At 41.6% G+C, this 23,363-nt stretch overlaps 1 protein-coding gene across 1 annotated transcript in view; it reads right to left on the bottom strand.

Moving 5' to 3' along the window:
- The window catches only part of PPEF2 (protein phosphatase with EF-hand domain 2), a 102,557-nt gene that overhangs the window by 5,274 nt on the left and 73,920 nt on the right, over positions 1 to 23,363 (bottom strand). The window contains exons 10-16 of the mRNA XM_077476508.1: positions 21,992 to 22,158; positions 21,866 to 21,902; positions 18,110 to 18,259; positions 15,668 to 16,069; positions 13,042 to 13,227; positions 5,530 to 5,672; positions 5,288 to 5,394 (exon numbers count right to left, since the gene is read on the bottom strand). Of these exons, the coding sequence (XP_077332634.1) occupies positions 5,288 to 5,394; positions 5,530 to 5,672; positions 13,042 to 13,227; positions 15,668 to 16,069; positions 18,110 to 18,259; positions 21,866 to 21,902; positions 21,992 to 22,158 (1,192 nt within the window). The remainder of the gene's footprint in view (positions 1 to 5,287; positions 5,395 to 5,529; positions 5,673 to 13,041; positions 13,228 to 15,667; positions 16,070 to 18,109; positions 18,260 to 21,865; positions 21,903 to 21,991; positions 22,159 to 23,363) is intronic.

Raw genomic sequence — 23,363 nt, forward strand, 5'->3', positions numbered from 1 at the left:
TAAGAAGTATCCACTGTAGAAAGTCTGTAGAAAGTCATGCGGGATTATGCTCATTGGCGGAAGTGAACCATTTCTCTGTGGAGGGAAGCAAAAGAGTAGGAGCATTGGTTCTTTGTTGGTTAGGAAGGCTGTTACGTCCTGGATAAATTGGAGAATGGAATACCAATATGTGTCAATTTGTGGGCATGTCCATTAACGGTGCAGTAGAGAGGGTTTGTGGCTTGAGCACCATGGGCAGGTATGTCCTGCGAGCGAGGGATGTGATGAAGAGAAGCGATAGTAGGCTCTATGCATTAGCCTGAATCGGGTTTCTCTCCATGTTTCACACCTGGTGATTTTCCTGGTCATTTGATATCCCTTGATAATATTGGTTATGTCTATGCCCCGGTAGGTCGGATATCCAGGATGACATAGAGGTGGTATGAAGGGGTCGGTTATATCTTTCGTTGAGAGGATGGTAGATGTCCGATATTGAGTAACATTTTTTTGAGATCAAGGTATCTATGAAGGAGGATTTAAATCATAGCGTTTTATTTGGGCATGACTTGGTAATGAAGCCCGCAAATTGCATGACATGCACAAAGTGGTGGGGTGGCAGACCAAACTCCTCTGCAATACTAGTGAATGGTTTAAGAGTGGTGTGATCCGCTCCCTGGTAAAGGGAGTAGGCTTTGGTCAGGCCTTTGTCTCTCCATTTAGAGAATGGTTCGTATTGTAACCCCAGTTGGAACATAGGATTGTTTTGGATTGGCAAGAATTTGGAGACGAATGGTGATAGACCCAGTTTTTTCCTCCTCTCTCTCCAGGCCACAATCGTGTCTCTGAACAGTAAGTTCTGTTTAAGGTCAGTCGGAAGTTTCTGTAGGTTGCTATGGAGGAGAGCAGCTAGGTCGAACGGGTGTGCCATCGACGACTCTATAGCATAATTGGAATATTTGGACAACTGATCTATCTCATTTCTTAACAGACAGGCTATGTTGTATACTCTAATATTAGGGAGGTTGGCGCCGCCGTCCCTCCTCAGGAGATATAATATAGACAAAGCTATTCTTGGCTTGCCACCCTTCCAAAGGAATTTTGTGATTGCCTTGTTAAGAATTTGTACATCCTTATGTTTTAGCAGTAAGGGTAACGTTTGGAGGGGATACAAAAGTCGAGCAAAGCTGACCATTTTGAATAGGGCATATTTCCTGAAGAGGGGCAACGGTAGATTCGACCAAGTTTCTAGTTCACCCAGAATTTTCATAATCAGTGGAGGGTAGTTTAAAGAGTAGAGAGAGGAAGGTTCTTTACTAATTTGTATACCCAAATAAGCAATATGTTTGTTGTTGATGCGAAAAGGGGATGTTAGAAGCCATGATTTTGGCGGTTTAGTACCTAAGGGGAGGATTTCGCTCTTATTGAAATTTATTTTCAGGACTGAGCATTTGCGGTAGGAGTCAAAAATTTATTGGACGGCAGGTATATCTGAAAGTGGGGAGGTGGTAAAAATTAAAATGTCGTCCGCAAATAAGGCCACCTGTAACTCCGCTTGTCTGGGTGGGATGCCGTGGATAGAGGGAGTAGTGCTGAGGTATCATGACAGGGGTTCAATAGCTAGGTTGAAAAGCAGAGGGGAGAGAGGGCAGCCTTGTCTCGTACCTTTGCGTAGTCTTATAGGGTTGGATTGTATGCCTGCTGCTATCACTGTTGCTGTAGGGGCAGAGTAGAGATTGTGTATAAATTGGTTGAAGGGTCCTGTGATACCAAATTTTTGCATTACTAGGGATAGCCAAAGAAAATTTACATTATCAAAGGCCTTTTCGGGGTTTGTGTCAGAATCGCTATATCTGCCAACGGTTGGTGTTTGGCAAATTCTAGGGCAGCCAGTACCTTTCTAAGATTGGATACCGCCGATCTACCCTTGGTCAAGCCTGATTGTGCGTGGTGAATTATTGATGGCATTATGTTGGCCAGTCATGTGGCCAGGATTTTGGATAACATTTTTGAATCTAGGTTTAGCAAAGATATGGGGCGGTAGGATCCTTTAGGTTTAGCAAAGATATGGGGCGGTAGGATCCTTTCCTTTTGTTGCTATAATTTTTATGTGAGCTTGGTGTCCAGTCGGTAGGTAAGGGCCTCCATTCCAAATTGAATTATACACTGTGAGCAATGTGGGAGTAATATCATGTTTCAGTATCTTATAAAATTCAGACGAATAGCCGTCGGGTCCTGGTGATTTACCATTTATTAAGCCGCTGATGACTGTTAAGATTTCCATCTCAGTTATCGGGGCGTTTAACATGTCTAAATGTCTGGGGTTGATCTGGAGGAGAGGGGTGGAATCAAGCCACTTGGCAGCGGATTGTGGGTCCATAGGCTCCTGGGCATAAAGATTGGTGTATAATTTTTCTAGTGTGAGGTTAATATCTTTGGGAGACGTGGATAGGGTGCCATCTGGGTTACGCAAGTTCGCTATATGAGTAGGGGTGAATGCGTTCCTAGTGAGCCTGGCTAGTAACTTCCCTGCTTTATTACCATGGTTGTGGTAATGCAATTGTGCATATGACATTTTCATTTGTTCTATGTTGTTTACCCAGAAATCAAAAAGATTCTTCACATGTCTCCACGCTTTATGATTTTCTTCAGTATTTTGCTCTTGGAGTCGTGTTTGAGCCTTTTCGTACTAGTGCACTGGCTTCTAGGTACTTTTTATGGGCGTTTTTCCTGTGGGCCAAGGCAAAAGAAATGATCTTGCCTTGCAAAAATGCTTTACCTGCCTCCCAGAATATATTCGGGTTTTCTATATGTGTGCTATTGTTGTGTGTGCATTCAAGCTATGCTGCAGTGAGCATCTGGTTGAATTCTTCGTTACGAGATAGGTATGTAGGGAACCTCCATTGTCTGTGTTCCGGAATATGTCTTAGGTTGTGTAGTGTGATGGTAATGGGAGAATGGTCCAAAATGACCAAGTCATGGATACAAGAATCTCTTACTTTATGGATTAAAGAATGAGAGCAGAAAAAGTAATCCAGCCTCGCAAATGATTTGTGGACTGGGGAGAAGAAGGTGAATTCTTTCTCCAAGGGATGAGAGAGTCTCCATGTATCTATCAGCCCAAGGGTATGAGTCATGTGATAGAGATGTGTGTGTTGGGTTGACTGGGGCTGTTTTGATCGTTGTGTCAAGTACGACTTGTCTTCACCGTCGTTAATGGTCGAGTTAAAGTCGCCCCCTATGAGGTGTGATGTGATAAGGTCTTTCGCTAAAGTGGCCGTCAGTTCATTATGTCTTGTCGGGGTAGTTTGGGGCATAAACGTTCATTAGTCTAAGTTCACCAGAAGTGAGGAACAGTTTCTGAAGTCTACTTCTGAAGAGTAGACCCAGCTATAGGTTTAACAGACTGATTTGAAAGCTGAAAAAAAATAGGCTTTTTTGGGCCAGTAACCACTTCCAACTGTCTACTGAAAATAAGGCTAAGGTATTATTGGCCAATAAATCTGAAGTTTAAAGAAATAAGATGGTTGCTCAGTCTGTGAGTCGAACTGTTAAATATGGAGGATGAAACATGATGGTATGGGGTTCTCTCTCCCTTTTCTGCATCTCTCAGTCCAAAATAAGGAGATCTCTAAAGCTAGGTTCACACTAGTGCAGGTGTTTCCCCCTGCTGGTTCGCACCTGTTCCAACAGCCGAAACCATCCACACAGTTAAACACAGGAGATGTGTACAGGTGCCATTAATCCTAAATGGCACACCACACACACTGGAAATTGCACCCACACTGGGAACTGCATGGCACTTGCAGTTCTGTGCGGGCTGCAATTCCAAAAATGGAGAAGGGACCTTTTCCCTGCTTTCAGGAGGCAGAGCCACATCTGTGTGAACCTAGCCTACAGATCATCCAAGTCTCGGACACTGCAAATGGACCTGATAGTCACCCCTCAGAATACTTGAGGTACATACCTGTAATCCACTGTAGTTAAAAATGTAAACAACCATTTTCCACAAGTAAATTAGAATAATGTGTATTCAAAATTTAAAATGTAATATTAATTTCCAAATGTATTTTTAATTATTTCTAGTCTACTCCTATTAAAGTCTCACATAGCGGGCTTAGAGAGATGGAGGTGGAGAAGCAGCAGTACACTGATCTTCCTAGTGAATGGCCATGCAGGGTTCATGTCAGCAAATGTCTTAGCCATTGGAGGACAGACAGGCTGTTCTCCCATCACAGTCAGAAAAATGACACATATCAAGAATATGAAATGTTGGGTAAAATTCATTAACCTGAATGATCTTGAATTTTTAAAATGTACTTTTTTTTTAAGAATCCCCACACGTTTACTTCCTTGAATTCAATGACACATAGGGATTTATTTACCAAAACTGGAGCGTGCAAAATTTGGTGCAGCTGTGCATGGTGTTCAATCAGCTTCTAACTTAAGCTTGTTTGCGGGCTGCCTTTTCTATGCCTTTATCCCACAAACATTTACTCCTGTTTGAATGCTAAATTTATAAAAAAAAAGAAAAAACTTAAGCTTTGACAAGAAAATCTAGAAGCTGATTTGTTTCTATGCAGAGCTGGACCAGATTTTGCACTCTCCAGTGTTAGTAAATTAACCCCAATATTGACTGTGCCTTGTGATACAGTAACAGTACTGTGTCACACATTTTACAGAGCCTGCCTTCTGAATTATAGAGGTGCTGTAAAATACAGTGGAAACTTCAGTAACACTGCATCCATGGCAATATGTCACTTTTATTGCAGCCCAATCAGATTTTGTCTGAGTCTTCGAGTGGATGGCTCCCTTAGGACTTGTTCACACTTGGAGCAACCATTGAGATGCGATCCACTGCTGAATACTTTTCAGTAAGGTGGCAGAGGGCGCTTGACAGGCAGCTGGGAAGCAATATGATGACACCCCACCTTCTGTTTTAATTTTGAAGAACCTGCACTACCATGTTTGGTGCGACCTGATTCACATAAGGGGTCGTGTTATGGAGCAGTACTGCCTGCCAAATGCAACAACATCCTCCCCCCTTTACTTTTATCTGTGTTTTGGGCAGACCTTCTTACTCTTTACACTTTTTTTTATTTATTCAATCCCAGTTCCTGTTCTACATTTACCTATAATTTTTCAGAAAAGAAAAACCCTGGCATTTATGAGGATTTAGCCAATGGGATAGGTGGGTGCTCACAGTAAATGGCTGGTGTGTACACTTATTATGCACAAACCTGTACTGTACATGTTAACCTGATGGAAATATTCAGACATAAAACAAAAAAATTATTAATATTTGACTTACCTGTTTTATTTTTGTCATATCTTTTAAATTCATTAAGAAGTCCAGATTTATGAGCAAATAGTTTTTCCCTTAAGGCCCTCAGAGCGGATGCTTCTACAGTGCTCACCCTAGAAAAAAGAGACACAGGTGCCGTAAGAACTCACCCAAAGCTGGCCACTCCCCTGACTTGTCATTTGGAACAAAATACTCCTAGTTTGGGTCCAAGACGAACTGTCTGATGCAGAACATATAGGAAGCAGTACCTTTGCCTCATGGTCAGATTGTTGGTAGTTTTGTTTGCTTGATATTGCACAAAATGTGGGACAAGGTCATGCCCTAGTTTCACATATGCCCCTTTGTTGCTGCCAACTTCATAGTAATTAGATGCAGAAAATATTGTCAGAACCTGAAAAAAATAAAGGGACAAACATTTTTATGTCCAAAGTTTTTAAATCCCATTATATAATGGCTGAATTAATTGAATTAAAAATGAAATGGACACCTCAAAGCCAACGGAACAACGTCTACTGGTGGACGTAAAGTGTATGGAGGGGGGGGGGGGGAGCTTATTACTAATGACATCATCAAGCTTGTAGTAGTGAGAACACATTTCGATAAGCAGTCTGTCGGCATATGCCGGCTTATACCTGTGGAAGTATATACTTTGATGCGCTGTATCCATGACCTTTTTATAGGTGCTCACTATTATCAGTGAGCACTATAAGTTCACTTTCCATTTAATGTATCTATGGTACTGTATATGATCATGTAGATACAGTGATATGAATTAGGAAATGTATTTAGTGGAGAGTGAAGACCAGACCACCACATCAAACCCTGCTGGGGAATACTCTATGTTGACTTCCCATTATTATTGAGGTCATTACCCTGAGGTGAGCAGGTTTAAGTATCACTGGGTGGAGTGTTTCTTCACATCACACAGTAGGAATTCTGGACCAAAGATCAAGGATGATTCACTCTGGGATCTGATCACTGTGGATTTATTTGCATATTATATATAACACCTGTTTGTTATCAGATAAGGACTGCACTGTTTGGGACTGCAGATCTATTGCTCATTTTTAACTTTTCATTTTTTTTTAGCTTTGTACAATTTGATTTCTGGTAATTTTATTTTACACCTGTGTAATACTTATGTAGCACAATCTACCAATAGGTAGGTAGGTGCTAGTATGGGTTTTTGTTTAATAGTGACAGTCAGTACAGGCAAATTTAGGCAGGCCTATGCTGCAAGCTAGGCCTGTCTGTTTTGATCTTGGGGCTGTGAGTGGTCAGAGTAGCAGTGGGTGTGACCACCTGTGCTCTAGTTCTGGGGCGCTTCCATAGAGAAGACCCTGGAAGAGGGGCTGGGCCTGGAACTAGAGTGGCAGGCAGTTCATTTGGGAGCCCTGACCGATCCCCAATTGATATTGGCAGGGGGCGGGCCTCCTACAGAAGCTGAGGTGATATGCCACTGGGCGGAGAAGTCGGCTGAGTGAAGTGAGGAATGGAATGCTAGGCAGCAGCAGGAGGACACCCCCATCTGGGGGGGCGGGGTGCCAATCACAGGAGTAGGCCCAGGGAGACCTGTGAGGGACGATGGTAGAAAACTCCTGGAGCAGAGGGGCAGGTGAAGCTGTCGGAATGCATGGTCTGGTCAAGTTCCTCATCAAGGACTCAGGGCAATGGAAGGTTGGTGAGTGTTACCACAGTGGAGGGCTGGATGTGCGAGGAAGTCTGTGAGGGAACTCTGCTTCTACATGGTCATTAGCAGAGTCTTCATCATACACACGATGGATGATGAGGAGTCCTGGATCAGAGAAGAGACTGCGGGGATCTGAGTCAAATCGATGTGGCCTGAGGGCACAGGATTTGCAAGTTGGGCTGGCTGGGAACAGTAGTCCACCACCTAAAGTAATGCTTTTAAACTACTAGGCACCCGAGGAGAGGTTCTGCAGGTCTAGTAGCAGCGAGCAAACAGAGCCGGTTTAGGGACTTGTTCAGAGTGAGTCCTTATTCCCTAAAAGAAGAAGATGTGACATACTTTAATTCAGTAACTTTAAGTTGTGCAGAAGGAAATTAGTTTGTGCAGGAGAGTTCTAAGAAGAGATAGTCTGCGGAGGTTGAGCAGAGGAGGAGTAACAGTCTGCATGGAGATGCAGGAGGAGATTTGTTCAGTCTTAATGCACATACAATCTTCTGCTTCTAACTTTGTGCCTAAATATTAAATATGATGGCAATTGTAAATCTTATGGGCATCCCATATTCCAAATCACTATCCAAGTTGTACCCCCCAATAAAACAACAAAAACAAAATCAGCAAAAGACTTTTCATTGTCTCTGGAGGTGATGTATGAAGTCTGGCAGTGGGGTGAATTGGTGGTTTGTTTGTTTTTAGCTGCAACACCATGGCTACACTTATGATTTTTATACAAGTATATTTGTGGGCAGGACTACACAGTTTTTTTTTATTATGTTATTGTGGAGGTGTAGCAAGATTACCTTTTTAGCATTAGCTTGCAACCCTGGGTATATTGGTTTTTGATTGCACAGACTGATTTTTGGTTACTTATTACGAATGATGTCTAGTTAATGCATCTGTACCCAAAGGTTTGTAGGCACCCTTTCAAATTATTGAGTTATGATATTTACTGTGAAGGGTACTGCTAATCCTACTGCATTTAGGGGAAGGCTTTTTTTCTTTTCCAGAATGACTGTGCACAAAGCTATGTTCCTAAAGGCATAGTTTAATAAGTTGTGCGGGGGGGGGGGGGGGGTGGCTGCATAAACCCCTACCTCAACTCTATTGAACCATTTTATGTTGCATTGAAACATAATTTGAGAAGCAGGTCTTTTTGTCCAACATCAGTTCCTGACCTCACAAATGCTCTTTTGAAACAAATTCCCACAGGCACACTCCAAAATCACATCTGGCTAAGATGTACTGTATGTCTGAAGGCTTCATCAGTTAAAGGGTTAGTTTACCTTTAGTGGCATATTATCCATGTGTGTGTGTGTGTGTGTGTGTGTGTGTGTGTGTGTGTGTGTGTGTGTGTGTGTGTGTGTGTGTGTGTGTGTGTGTGTGTTGACACTTTCCTGGCTTGTAGTAATGTGACTACTACAAAATCTGATAGACCTCCTGCCCTTATCTTCTCCCACTCAAACTCCAGGCTGACAATTTTAATCTCTCTGGGCATGTATTAACAAACTGCCCTTGGGCCAGAAGGTCCTTCACAGAAGGATTTGGCCAAGGATCCAAATTTTTCATCCTCCACAATAGCAAAAACCATGCCCTGTGAGGCCAAAATACAAGGATTGCAATCATTTTCACATTCTCAATCTCTTAAAATCAGAGGCACCAGGTAGAAAATAAGTAAACTAGTGGAAAAATCCACTCCTGCATCAATGTGTCTTTGCCTACATTCTGGTGAAGTAAATAATTGTAACTATTGCCATCAGATCCATTGTTAGTAATTCATATTTTTGGAAGACTTTTATTAAGTACTTAGTGTTCAGTGACCATTACTTTGCATCTGGAAAACTGTGGCTCAGTGAAACTGCTAATGAGTGGTTCATACAGTAATGTGGTTTGCTGACAGACTGATTAAGTAGTTTTCTGCCCATTGAAATTAAAACTGATTGCAATAGAAGATTCAGACTAGGAGTGCCACCTTTGCAATTTATTTAAGTGACAGCCGTGGTGTTTTCTAGCTGTGACTTGACTCACTTCCATTGAATAAAAGGATAAAATGCTGAAGGGTAAGAAAAGCTCCTCTCATTTTGATTTTGAGGACATTGGATGATGTGTTTGGGGAGTACCTACCATTTTCCTGTACTGTTTGATCACAGGAAAATATACCCAGACACTGCCACTGGAAGTGAATGTGATCCAGTCTTCTGGGTTGAAGGACAGCAGGATCCATAATGCCAGGTTGTTTTCCCCTATGAGCTGTGATCCAATTTGATTGGAAAAGGGTCTTTCTTTGCCTCTGATGGAGAAAATTCAATTGGAATTTTCAGCGATGCCATTTTGCTTATGCAACTAGTGGGATTGTAGCTGCTCGAAACCCCAATATATATACATTATATATATATATATATATATATATATATAATATATATATATATATATATATATAAAATACACAGTTGTGCTCATAAGTTTATATACCCTGCCAGAATTTATGATTTATTGGCCATTTTTCAGAGAATATGAATGATAAAACATTTCTTTCACTTATGGTTAGTGTTTGGCTGAAGCCATTTATTATCAATCAACTGTGTTTACTCTTTTCAAATTATAATCACAATAGAAATGACCCTGATCAAAAGTTTACATACCCTGGTGATTTTAGCCTGATAACATGCACACAAGTTGAAACAAAGGGTTTGATTGGCTTTTTAAAGGTAACCATCCTCACCTGTGATCTGTTTGCTTGTAATTAGTGTGTGTGTATAAAAAGGTCAATGAGATTCTGGGTTCCTGGTAGGCCCTTGCATCTTTTATTCAGTGCTGCACTGACGTTTCTGGATTCTGAGTCATGGGGAAAGCAAAAGAATTGTCAAAGGATCTGCGGGAAAAGGCTGTTGAACTGTATAAAACAGGGAAGGAGTTTAAAAAGATATCCAAGTAATTGAGAATGCCAATCAGCAGTGTTCAAACTCTAATCAAGAAGTGGAAAATTAGGGGTTCTGTTGAAACCAAAGGTAGACCAACTTACATTTCAACCACAACTGCCAGGAAAATAGTTTGGGATGCAAAGAAAACCCACAAATAACTTCAGGTGAAATACAGGACACAATAAGGAGGCACTTGAAGAAAGATGGGCTGCATGGTCGAGTCACCAAAAGAAAGCCATTACTACGCAAATGCCAAAAAAGTATCCCACTTGCAGTATGCCAAACAGCACAGAGACAAGCCTCAAACCTTCTGGCATAAAGTCATTTGGAGTGATAAGACCAAAATTGAGCTTGTTGGCCACAACCATAAACACTACATTTTCAGAGGAGTCAACAAGGTCTATGATGAGAGGTAACCATTCCTACTGTTACACACGGAGGTGGATCGCTGATGTTTTGGGGATGTGTGAGCTACAAAGGCACAGGAAATTTGGTCAAAATTGATGGCAAGATGAATGCAGTATGTTATCAAGAATACTGGAGTAACAGGAAGCTGCGCATGGGACTTACTTGGACATTCCAACATTACAATGATCCAAAACACAAGGCCAAGTCGACCTGTCATTGGCTACAGCAGAATAAAGTGAAGGTTTTGGAGTGGCCATTTCAGTATCAATATCATTGAGCCACTCTGGGGAGATCTCAAGCGTGCAGTTCATGCAAGACAGCCCAAGAATTTACAGGAACTGGAGGCTTTTTGCAAAGAGGAATGGGCAGCTTTACCATCTGAGAAAATAAAGAGTCTCATCCACAAATAGCACAAAAGACTTTGAGCTGTCATTGATGTTAAAGGGGGCAATACACAGTATTAAGAACTGGGGTATGTAAACTTTTGATCAGGGTCATTTGGGTAGTTTCTGTTGTGATTATGATTTAAAAAGAGTAAACACAGTTGATCGATAATAAATCGCTTCAGCCAAACACTAACCATGAGTGAAAGAAACATTTTTGTATTATCATTCGTATTCTCTGAAAAATGGGCAAGAAATCATAAATTCTGCCAGGGTATGTAAACCTATGAGCACAATGAGCACAACTCTATATATATATATATATATATATATATATATATATATATTATCTCACAAAAGTGAGTACACCCCTCACATTTTTGAAAATATTTTATTATATCTTTTCATGTGACAACACTGAAGGAATGACGCTTTGCTACAATGTAAAGTAGTGAGCGTACAGCTTGTATAACAGTGTACATTTGCTGTCCCCTCAAAATAACTCAACACACAGCCATTAATGTCTAAACTGCTGGCAACAAAAGTGAGTATACCCCTAAATAAAAAATTTGGTGTGGCCACCATTATTTTCCAGCACTGCCTTAACCCACTTCTTCCACACTTTCATGACAACATCACAGAGCTGGTGGATGTTAGAGACTCCTCCACCTTCTGTTTGAGGATGTCCCACATATGCTCAATGGGGTTTAGGTCTGGAGACATTCTTGGCCAGTCCATCACCTTTACCCTCAGTTTCTTTTGCAAGGCAGTGGTCATCTTGGTGGTGTGTTTGGGGTCATTATCATGTTGGAATATTGCCCTGCATCCCAGTCTCTGAAGGGAGGGGATCATGCTCTGCTTCAGTATATCACAGTACATGTTGGCATTCATGGTTCCCTTGATGAACTGTAGCTCCCCAGTGCTGGCAGCACTCAGCACTCATGCAGCCCCAGACCATGACACTCCCACCCCCATGCTTGACTGTAGGCAAGACACACTTTGTACTCCTCACCTGGTTGCTGCCACACGGTTGACACCATCTGTACCTAATAAGTTTATCTTGGTCTCATCAGACCACAGGACATGGTTCTAGTAATCCATGTCCTTAGTCTGCTTGTCTTCAGCAAACTGTTTGCAGGCTTTCTTGTGCATCATCTTTAGAAGAGAATTCCTTCTGGGACGACATACATGCAGTCTAATTTGATGCAGTGTGCGGCATATGGTGTGACCACTGACAGGCTGACCCCCCACCCCTTCAATCTCTTCAGCAATGCTGGCAGAACTCATACATCTATTTCCCAAAGACAACCTCTGGATATGATGCCAAGCACTCAACTTCTTTGGTCAACCATGGCGAGGCCTGTTCTGAGTGGAACTTGTCCTGTTAAACCACTGTATGGTCTTGGCCATCGTGCTGCAGCTCAGTTTCAGGGTCTTGACCATCTTCTTATAGCCTAGGCCATCTTTATGTAGAGCATCAATTATTTTTTTCAGATCCTCAGAGAGTTCTTTGCCATTAGGTGCCATGTTGAACTTCCAGTGACCAGTATGAGAGAGTGATAATACCCAATTTAACACACCTGCTCCCCAGTCACACCTGAGACCTTGTAACACTAATGAGTCACATGACACGGGGAGGGAAAATGGCTAATTGGGGCCAATTTGGACATTTTCACTTAGGGGTGTACTCACGTTTGTTGCCAGCAGTGTAGACATTAATGGCTGTGTGTTGAGTTATTTTGAGGGGACAGCAAATTTACACTGTTATAGAAGCTGTACACTCATTTCTTCAGTGTTGTCACATGAAAAGACATAATAAAATACTTACAAAAATGTAAGGGGTGTACTCACTTTTGGGAGATACTGTATATGTATGTGTATATATATATATATATATATAGACAATGACTGGTTGATGGGAAGGATTGACTCCTTTAATGAATTACAACTGTTTTGTTGGGGAAGATACACTCTTCCCATCATTCCATCAAACCGTACTCTCAGGTACATTATAGATTTTGTATAGGATCTAGCTGCTTCGTTGTAGTTTACCAGCCACCTGAATCCTTACAGCTTTTAAAGCATCTGATTTTGGTTGGCCAGAACCTTTTCTCTTGTCACTGTTGTGGACAAGCAATAGACAATATCCAATCACATTATTGACACTCAAAGATGGATCCTCAAACTCCTGGATTTAGGTAAGAATTTTGAGCTTTGAATATTTTTTTTTTAAAAAACAAACAATGTGATTAGTTGGGGTAAATCGTGGCGGAGGAGGGATTGTGTGTCTGTATATACTAAGATATATTGGTTTCTTTTTAAATCTTCTTAATTATATGCAAATAATTATAATTTGTAAATTACCTTTCCGTTGTGGCAAAACTCATATCCTTCTTGCTTACACTCGTGAGAGCGGATGAGCATTTGTAATCCATGTTTTCGCAGGATTTTTTCAGTTATATCAGGACCAAAATAACATCCTCCTCCACGTACTGTGTTTGACTTGCAGCCATCTTGAGCTATAGGATCACTCCACAAAATATCTACAATCTATTAATGGGTTAAAGAGTTATTAAATGCATTCGTGCAGCCTTATGGACTGCTTTAATAAATGTAAAGAAATAGAAATACAGTATACAGTAATCAATTAATTCTGAACTGTAGCCATCTAGAAAATATAATGTTATGAATCTGGACTAGTGTTTTTATCAAAATATGTCACCCCCCCAAATAGTAATTCTTTACCATTTATTGGCTTCAGCTTCTGTTCAAGTACTGGCTCCTGTCAAGCTGCCTTGCTACGTATAGATAAAACAGGCACATGTCTAGGGGAGGAAGTCTATAAATGTGATATTGCAGTGGATAGTGTCCATAGCTGCACGAGTGGTTAAAGACATCCCCTGCTTATAACATTAAGATTTTGGTTTAGTTTTTAGGTAGCTACAAGAACACTGGAATTTTGGCAGGATTAATAGGTATCTTTCTGCACTTGCATGAAATATACTTAACGCTAAATAAGAAAACAAATGCAGACATTACATCTAGGGACTGATAAGTTAGTTAAGTAAGTTATTATATTGCATTTTGATGCAGGGCATACAGCATGCAATGTGGTTGATTTACTAAAACTTGATAGTGCAAAATCTGGTGCAGCCATGATAGCCAATCAGCTTCTAACTTCAGCTTGTTCAATTAAGCTTTGACAATAAAACCTGAAAACTGATTGGTTTTTATGCAGAGCTGCACCACACTCTGTGTGCACCAGGTTTGACAAATCTCCCCCAATGTGTCTTTAAAGCGGGAGTCCGCCGGGAGTCCGCGTTTTTTTTTTTTTTTTTTAAAAGCCAGCAGCTACAAATACTGCAGCTGCTGACTTTTAAAATAGTGACACTTACCTGTCCAGCGCGCCCGCGATGTCGGCACCCGAAGCCGATCTCTCGATCGTCTCTCGGGTGCTGCCGCCGCCATCTTGGATATGGGAATTAGGAAGTGGAGCCTTTTGGCTTCATTTCCCGGTTCCCTACTGCGCATGCGCGAGTCGCGCTGCGCAATAAGGATGGACCCGCTGCCTCTGGGAGCTGTGTGTTTCCCAGCAGGCAGCGGGGGACTTTCGGAAAGGGGTGTAATCTACGCCCCTTTCCGCAGAGAGCTATCCCGGAAGTGGGTGCAGATACCTGTACTGTACAGGTATCTGCACCCCCCTCCCCCCTGAAAGGTGCCAATTGTGGCGCGGGAGGGTTCCAATGAGCGGAAGGTCCACTTTAGGGTGGACCTCCGCTTTAACATCTTAAAGAATAATTCCAGGCATTGGTATGCTATACATAGTTACTTTGGTCTAGTTTGGCCCAATGTAACTCTGTATATAGTATACCTGGCCCCGGGAAGTTGGAAATCACTGAAATAGACACCGCTACTCCAGTGATCATCACTTGCTTACCGGTGCTGCAACGAGTGGCTGCTCTCCTGCATTTCAAACACAGAAGGTGGGCCGCTATTCTTATGCCCTTCAGAATGCTTTGCCTTTTTTGTTGAATGACTGCAAAGTGTTCTCTGATTGGACAAGGTGGATAGTGTGACATTACTGCCCCCACCTCATCCAATCCAAAAGCACTTTGCATTCATTCAGGAAATGCAAAACATTCTCTAAATAGCATCCGTGCTCAGTAGCCAACTTTCTGTCTTCAGAAGGCAGCAGGGCAGCCACTCAGGACGGGACCCTGAAGCAAGCGAAGATCACTGAAGTAGCTGATCACTGAAGTAACTTCCAGGAGCACTGGCCATGTATGGTGCATACATAGTTACATTGGTCCAAGCGACCATTGTAACTATGTATAACATACCAATGCCTGGTGCGATTCTTTAATAATATATAATATAAAAGTAGCTTGAAAAATCAATTCTAAATAATGAAGCAGAGAGTTCAATTCATGAAAAAAGAGGTAACAACACTGTTGTGTGTCATGTACACTAGCATACACTGGCAGCTCTGAAACTTGAGTTTAGGAGCTTTTCGTGTTTTTTCGCCAAAGCTTCTATACTCAACTCCATAAAAGTCTACCTGTCACACAGAGGATTTTAGCAGAGTTTAGGAGCTGCATCGATTAGGTAAGCTTCAACCTCCCTCTCCTAAACACAGAAGAATCATGTTCAGGATAGGAAAGTTTTGACCATTGGCCATTAGCCATGACAAATGTAGGCCAGTGTACATAAAGCATTATCTAGCAGCATTGTCCAGGCAGGGATATCTTATTCAAATTATACTTCAACTATGTAATAATACACATCAGACTTCATAGCATGTGTTTCAGACTATGCTGACCTCCTGTTTGTTTAGCTCCTTAATAAATCTGATGTTTTGGAGCCAATAGGGTACAAATGGCACTATAGGGGTTATGGTCAGGGATGACCACATTTATTTGATGATTTAAAGACTAAAACTATCTTCTGTTTGAAAGGAATTGTAAAATATGTGGAAATAAGCTACATTTACCTGCTTTCTGTCTTCATTGTCCATGTCATACTCTTGCATTTCTCCAGATTCTGATTCAGAATCAGAAACAGACACTGGACTGCCTGGCTCACGAATGGTCTCAGTGAAACCCACTTGTCTTCGACATTTTACTAGTTCTTTGTCCACAGCTTGCTTCACTCGTTGAGAGATCTCTTTTCTGTCAGTTGTCATGGTGGTGGGGCTACTAGCTGATCGTTTCCCCTTATAATTGGGTAGGAGGCTTGGACTGGAGCTATAGGAGAAAGAACCACTCCTTGGGGGCTGCCAAGATGATGCCACTGTTAGCGTGTTTTCTCCATTTGTACATTTACCCTGATCAGTCTTTTCTTCTATCTTGCTCATCTTGTCTTTCTTTTTTCTAGGCCGCAAAGTAGATGCAAACTAAACAAAAGCAGTTTAATAGTCACTTATGTATTTTTTTTCATTTCTGTGTTGTTCTATGATCATATTTTACTTTTTCTCACACTTATGCCACGTACACACGACCGGACTTTCCGGCAGACTAAGTCCGAAGGGATTAGTCCGTCAGACAATACGATCGTGTGTGGCTAAGTCCGTTCCTTTGGAAAGTCCCTCAGAACTGCGCCGAAAGTCCATTGGGAAGACCGTCAGACCTAGTCTGCCGGAAAGTCCAGGCGCGTGTTTGCGGCATAAGATGGTACAGTATATCATTTTTAAATATTGCTCTAGTTTAAATTGAGGTGCAGCAATAGCAATTTGTTACTGGTCTATTTCAAGCTCAAATCAAGTCTTTCCTCAGTTTTTATTGCTGTCTGTGGCCTTGTTGGTCAGATTTCTCCTGACTTCATCTCAAGACCTGATCAGAAATGTCCCCAACAGTGAAACATACAATACATTTATTGTAGATTTGGGAGGGGAAATACATTCTAATGCCCTGTACACACGATCTGAAATTCCGATGGAAAAAGTCAGATCGGATTATGTTGTCGGAAAATCCGATCGTGTGTGGGCTCTATCTGACTTTTTCAGTCGGATTCTCCGACGCACAAAGCTGAGAGCAGGATCTAAAATTTTCTGACAACAAAATGCGATCGCATAAATTCTGATCGTGTGTAGACAATTCCGACGAACAAAGAGCCACACATGCTCAGAATAAACTAAGAGACGAAAGCTATTGGCTACTGGCACGTTTATAGTCCTGACGTATGTGTTTGACGTCACCTCATTTAGAACGATCGGATTTTCCGAAAACTTTGTGCGACCGTCTGTATGCAACACAAGTTTCGGAGAAAATCCGTCTGAAAAAAATCTGACGGATTTTGTGGTCGGAATGTCCAACCGTGTGTACAGAGCATAACAATGCTGGTATTGCTGCCTATGTCTTATCGCCCCAGTGACAACCACATCTCCCATTTCATGTCCTGGTGTCACAGAAACAGGAAGTCAGGGGCTATTTCTGCTATGAGGTCATAAATTATATATATATAAAAAACCTTCCTAATTCTTTCTCTTTGTGAAAGTTCTAATTTATCCAGGTTATGGTATAGCTGGTATTAAGTATTCACATTCAGTTGGACTTGTTCAAGTCCCTCTTTGTTCTATCCAAAATAAATAAATAAATAAAAATAAACCACTACATTTTGGCTATAATAAAAGCAATTCAAATTCTCAAGAAAGGCTGGCAAGACATTAAAGTGTAAAGCTGGCCATAGATAAGACCAACCACTTTGCATATTAATTTATATATACCGTGAATGTGCTTTGTGGCTTGTGATGCGGTGCATAAAAATGCAAAACATGCTGTGTATAGAAGTTAAAAAAAAAAGAAAAATAATTTAAACTGTTCCTTACATTGTAAGAAAACAAGGCACCACCCCTAAATATTGGACCCCTGCCTGCATGTAAAACATCCCATTTTAGCGTGCAGGCTAGTCTGAATAAACCCTGTCCATTAATGAGACCTACCGTACATGCTTGCATTCTTGTAACCTCACACAATGGAATCTCACTCAGCTGCATTTTCTATATTGTAAGGAAAAGGTGAGTTAAACCTCCTTGAAATAGTGGTCAGGGGTAGACCTAAGAAACTGAGGAGCAGAGATCGCACCCCTTACAGGTATAACCCGTTGCAACCCACTAGAGAGATAACAAAATCAGTGGGTAGGAAATCAAATCGCCAATAAATTCTGTACCAAATAAAGAATTATCAGTTTTGGGTGGACTAGATTCGGTTGCATTTACTTATCCATTGTCTCCAAATATTTGTAAGATTCTTTCTTTGCATTAAAAAAAAAGGGTAAAAAGAAGACAGAATTCTCCAACAGCTTGCACTTAAGCATTATCGTCTGATACATTGAATAGTTTGGGGAACAGCAATGGGATCCGGTAGTTTGTGGCAATGGTCATAGTGCAATTAGTCATTTTTCAGATAATGATAAATAGAAAGTGTACATATCTTACCTTGTGTCGTTTTATTTTAGATAGCATCTCTAAGTCAGTAGAATCTGACACTCCTCCATGGGTAATTAATATTTTTTGATCAATTATAGCTGCTAAAGGAAGCCAGCTAAATACACTTTGCAACATTTTGAGGATTTTCTTCCCATGAACCTTTAATATCAATATTAAAGGAAAGTTATAAGTAATTGCTGTACTTACATATCGCTTACATATCAATAATGGAGCACAAACATACACTATATTACCAAAAATATTGGGACACCTGCCTTTACACCCCTATGAACTTTAATGGCACCCCAGTCTTAGTCCGTAGGGTTCCATATTGAGTTGGCCCACCCTCTGCATCTATAACAGCTTCAACTCTTCTGGGAAGGCTGTCCACAAGGTTTAGAAGTGTGTCTATAGGAATGTTTGACCATTATTCCAGAATCGCATTTGTGAGGTCAGGCACTGATGTGGACAAGAAGGCCTGGCTCGCAGTCTCCGCTCTAATTCATCCCAAAGGCGTTCTATCGGGTGGAGGTCAGGACTCTGTGCAGGCCAGACAAGTTCCTCCACCTCAAACTTGCTTATCCATGTCTTTATGGACCTTGCTTTGTGCACTGGTCCAAATTATTTGGTGGAGGGGCAATTATGGTGTTTTTAAGGTGTTGGGCTTGGCCCCTTAGTTCCAGTGAAGGGAACTCTTAATGCGTCAGCTTACCACATTTTGGACAATTTCATGCTCCTAACTTTGTGGCAACAGTTTGGGGATGGCCCCTTCCTGTTCCAACATGACTGCGCACCAGTGCACAAAGCAAGGTCCATAAAGACATGGATGAGCGAGTTTGGGGTGGAGGAACTTGACTGGACTGCACAGAGTCCTGACCTCCACCTGATAGAACACCTTTGGGATGAATTAGAGCAGAGACTGCGAGCCAGGCCTTCTCGTCCAACTTCAGTGCCTGACCTCACAAATGCGCTTCTGAAAAAATGGTCAAACATTCCCATAGACACACTTCTAAACCTTGTGGACAGCCTCCCCAGAAGAGTTGAAGCTGTTATAGCTGCAAAGGGTGGGCCAACTAAATATTGAACCTTACGGACTAAGACTGGGATGCCATTAAAGTTCATGTGCATGTAAAACATGTGTCCCAATACTTTTGGTAATATAGTGTATGTTGCTTCTACTACCTACATAGAACACACTTTACAAATAAAAAATAAAAATGCAATAAACTATTAACCTTATACAGTCAATACTGTAAGGCTCCATTCACACCTGAGTGACTTTTATCATGGACAGAATCGCTATGACCCTACATGTGATTGCAGAATCAAGAAACGCAGAATGCATTTATTTATTTTCTAATGACACCCCGAACAATGTGCGATCTTGCTGCAAATGTCAAGCGATAAAACGCGCTACAATCGCAGCAAAAATCGCAACCGCAAACACTCCTGGCTCTGTGGCAAGATTTAGTACATGAGCTTCTTTGAAACGTTTTTGGAGCCAAGGGGGCTCATAAAAGAACTAAAAAAACACGTTGCAGCAGCTTTTGCTGCGCAATACTCAGGTGTGAACGGAGCCTAATTGTTAGAAGTACTTTTGATATTTTTTGTTCTTCTTCCTCTACCATTTAGTAAAAAACTTGCATGTCACATTTTTATCTGTAATCACAAGGTTCTGTCAATTTAAATTTGGTTCCACATCAATATTGAGCACATGCTGATCACCCTGAAAACATAGCTAGCAGAATTGACTGCTGCCCCCTGTATGCTTAAAGCTGATCTCCTGGTAGCTATAAAAGACACAAATTAAAGTTGTATTAAACCCAAAACCAAAAATGTATTGCAGCTTACAATCATTAGATGTGGTGGCTGCATACACTTTCTTTTGTTTTGTTTTTTCGACTCCATTTTCGCCTGATGATCTGGCCAGTAACTAGGGTTGCCACCATTTTTTCAAGCCAAACCCGAACACTTTAGCGGCCTGGGACACCTTTGGGTGCCTCAAGAAAAGTAGTCATGCAGTGCGCAGTGGGTGTAACCAGATTGCTCTTGCTAATATCATCGCCCTGCCCCCCCCAGTGGTGCTGAACCTGCCCCCAGACAGCCGCCCGCAGCTCCCGGATGTATGCGACTATCCTGGTTACTTGGGGAGCCACAACCTAAGCTAAATAATATGTCCGGGTTTCAGTCCACCTGAAACCCGTACTTATGTTTCAAAACCCGGACTGTCCGAGTGAATTCTGAACAGGTGGCAACCCTACCAGTAACATACCTCCTGTATTAAGGAGACACAACTCTGGATGAATGAGAACAGGAGGCACAGCAGAGACAGCAGCATTATCAGTCGGGGGAGGGTAGTGTTAAGTGTATTAGCATATTAAAATACACTTAACCCATTGAAGCCAAACTCCAGCTTACACTTAATAATCAGTTACAGTTACACTTAGAAAAAAAAATATTCAGCCTGTAGAACCACTTTAAAGTAGAACTATAGGCAAAACTGTCTTTCTCATTTTAGATTAATGCCTTGTACACACGATCAGATAATCAGAAGATACATTTAGGAATAATTTTGCGATAGTCTGATCGTTCGTACACAGCTTTTGGCAGCCAATCAGTTCGTCCAACAATATCCAAAGGGACAAACGTGAAAACTTTGCTCGGACGAAAAATATCTTTTTGGTTTAATACTGCTTTAATGCAGCTCTGTATTCGTTAACACATTAAAGTGATTGTAAACGATCACCTTGTAAAACCATTATGTTTATAATAGAAGTAAAAAGCAAATAATTTTTGTATAGATATATATATATATAAAAATAAAACATTATAAACACCTTTTTTCCCCTTTTTAATAAGTGAGTACTTTCCCTCTGTTCTTGGCTGCATAAGAGCTGGGGGAGGAGAAGCAGCAGCACACTGAGCTTTGCAGTGAAAGGCTGTGCAGGGGGGACATGTCAGGACAAGTCTGATCATTGGAGGAGAGTAGGCTGAGTTCCCAGCATAGCTAAAGTGTGCTCTCCTGCATAGTGTGGTCAGTATTTAATAGGAAAGCAGAGGGACTGGCAGGAACACCAGGGATTTCACATAAAGGAAGCAGTACAAAGAGACCAGTATACTTTCTCATACAAGTACATGGTACAGCAGGCACATATCAGGAAAATGAAATGTTGAGGTAACAAACGCTTTAATAAAGCAGACCTTGCGGTACAGATGATAACATCGGCTTTCTTGGACAATTACTGGGCAATTGCAAAGCAGGCAAAATCCTGTAAGAAAACATTTCAGTTCTTTGCAAGAGTGTTTATTCGCAAGATTTTGGCTGCTATGTATTCCCCAGGAACTTGCTGGAAGGAGTGTGACGCCATTTTTCTTAAGGCTCAGTTCACACCTAAACCCGCCACAGACCACACAGCAACACTGTGCGTCCATGTTCTCCGATTCAGGGACCAATCAGGGCAGAATTTTTGCCTGAATTTGGCCCTGAAATGGAGCCAAAGACGCACAGCGTTTTTGTGCAGTGCGCTCCACAGCTGCCCTGGAGATATATGAACTGGGTCCATAGAGAGCCAATCACATTTTGGATGCGGCTGCCCGCATCCAATTCTCATAGGTGTGAACCCAGCCTTAAAGTTACATTTTTCATTTAGGAACATCAAGTGATTTTCAAAGGGGGAGGGGTCTTGGACAGTATATGTGGACCTTACATTTGAAAGGTACACTTGAAATTTATTTTGTTAAATGTAATACATTTCACATGCATACCTTATATTTTTTCATTACTTCTTTTGTAAATCCATACCTGAAAAACACAATATAAATCACTATTTTATTGCAAAAACATATATATCTGTGGCATAAATTACTTATTTGCTGTTTTGTAGACCCTACCTTAAATTGACTATATAGTCTTCATGATTTCCTCGGTTTAAATGGACAGACTTTGGGTAGACCAGCAGGAATGCAAAAAGGATCATCAAGATCTCAATCGACTGTTTCCCTCTATCTACAAAGTCTCCATTGAATATATAAGGCTTCTCTGCTGATGGAAGACCATTCTGAGAACACCAAGAGAACATTTTTTTAGGTTACAACACAAAACACTTTTATGTACAGTTTCCTAACATTTCTGATTTAAAGTGGTTCTAAAGGCAGGGCATTTTTTACCTTAGAAAGAAGAAGTTCCTGGATGGTCCCACTTCAGAAAGGCATCTTTATTTAGTTGAATAAAATCCAAAATCATCAGCTACGATTAAGCGCCGTTGAGGCGTGAAACGCGTTAGAATATCTACCCTGTCTGCCATGCTCTGATGATGTGACTGTATTTTAGATTGTATTCAACTAAATAAAGATGCCTTTCTGAAGTGCGGCCATCCAGGAACTTCTTCTTTCTACTTCATTATGAGCAGAGCCAGCACCGGTGAGGTCCAATTAAGGTGGATATTTCTATCGTGGGATTGGAGACTAGAGCGGTATCTCTGCACTTGGCATTTTTTACTTTATTGCATTCCCTGCATTAGGATAAAAAATGTCTCATTGGTTCTATCATCCCCTCACTTCCCTTAGGCTACTTTCACACTGAGGCAGTTTTCAGGCACTTTAGCGCTAGAAATAGCCTCTGAAAAGTGCCTGCAAACCGCCTCCCATTCATTGCAGTGTAACTTTTCACACTGGGGCGCTGCGCTTGTGGGATGTTATGAAAAGTCCTGCAAGCATCATCTTTGGGGCTGTTTGGGAGCCCTGAAAATAGCGCTCCCAAAACGCCCTGCCCATTGCAATGGATTGCAAAACGCCTGAGAAGTGTTTTGAAAGTGCGGCCAAACTGGACTTTTCCCATTTTTTGGGAAAAAAGTGCCCCGCTAGTGGCTTAAAAGTGATGCTAAAACAGTGCTAAAGCACTGCAAAAACGAGTGGCGCTTTAGTGCTAAGGGGCTGGCACTGCCAGTGTGAAAGGGGTCTAAATACTTACCCGAGACCTATCTGGATCCAGCGCTGTGCCTGAGTGCAGCAGCGCTGCTCTCTTTTTCCCTCCTCATAGGACTCATTTGCTCCTGCTGCTGTCAGATCCTGGGAGGAGGAAACGGGGGGCAAGTTGCTCAATAGGTACAAACACAGCCTGGCTTCGGAGCGAACCCCGTAAGTGTGCCCTGTTAGGATATGAAGCAGCTTTCTATGCTGGTGCACCGAGAAGAGGATGAGCCGACAGTGCTGTCTTGAGACTTGACAAGAAGAGGATCGGGATTGGGGCCGCTTTGTGCAATAC

The sequence above is a fragment of the Lithobates pipiens genome, unplaced genomic scaffold (genome assembly GCF_037356315.1).
Source record: "Lithobates pipiens isolate NorthernLeopardFrog02 unplaced genomic scaffold, aLitPip1_a1.2 Scaffold_13, whole genome shotgun sequence".
NCBI lineage: Eukaryota > Metazoa > Chordata > Amphibia > Anura > Ranidae > Lithobates > Lithobates pipiens.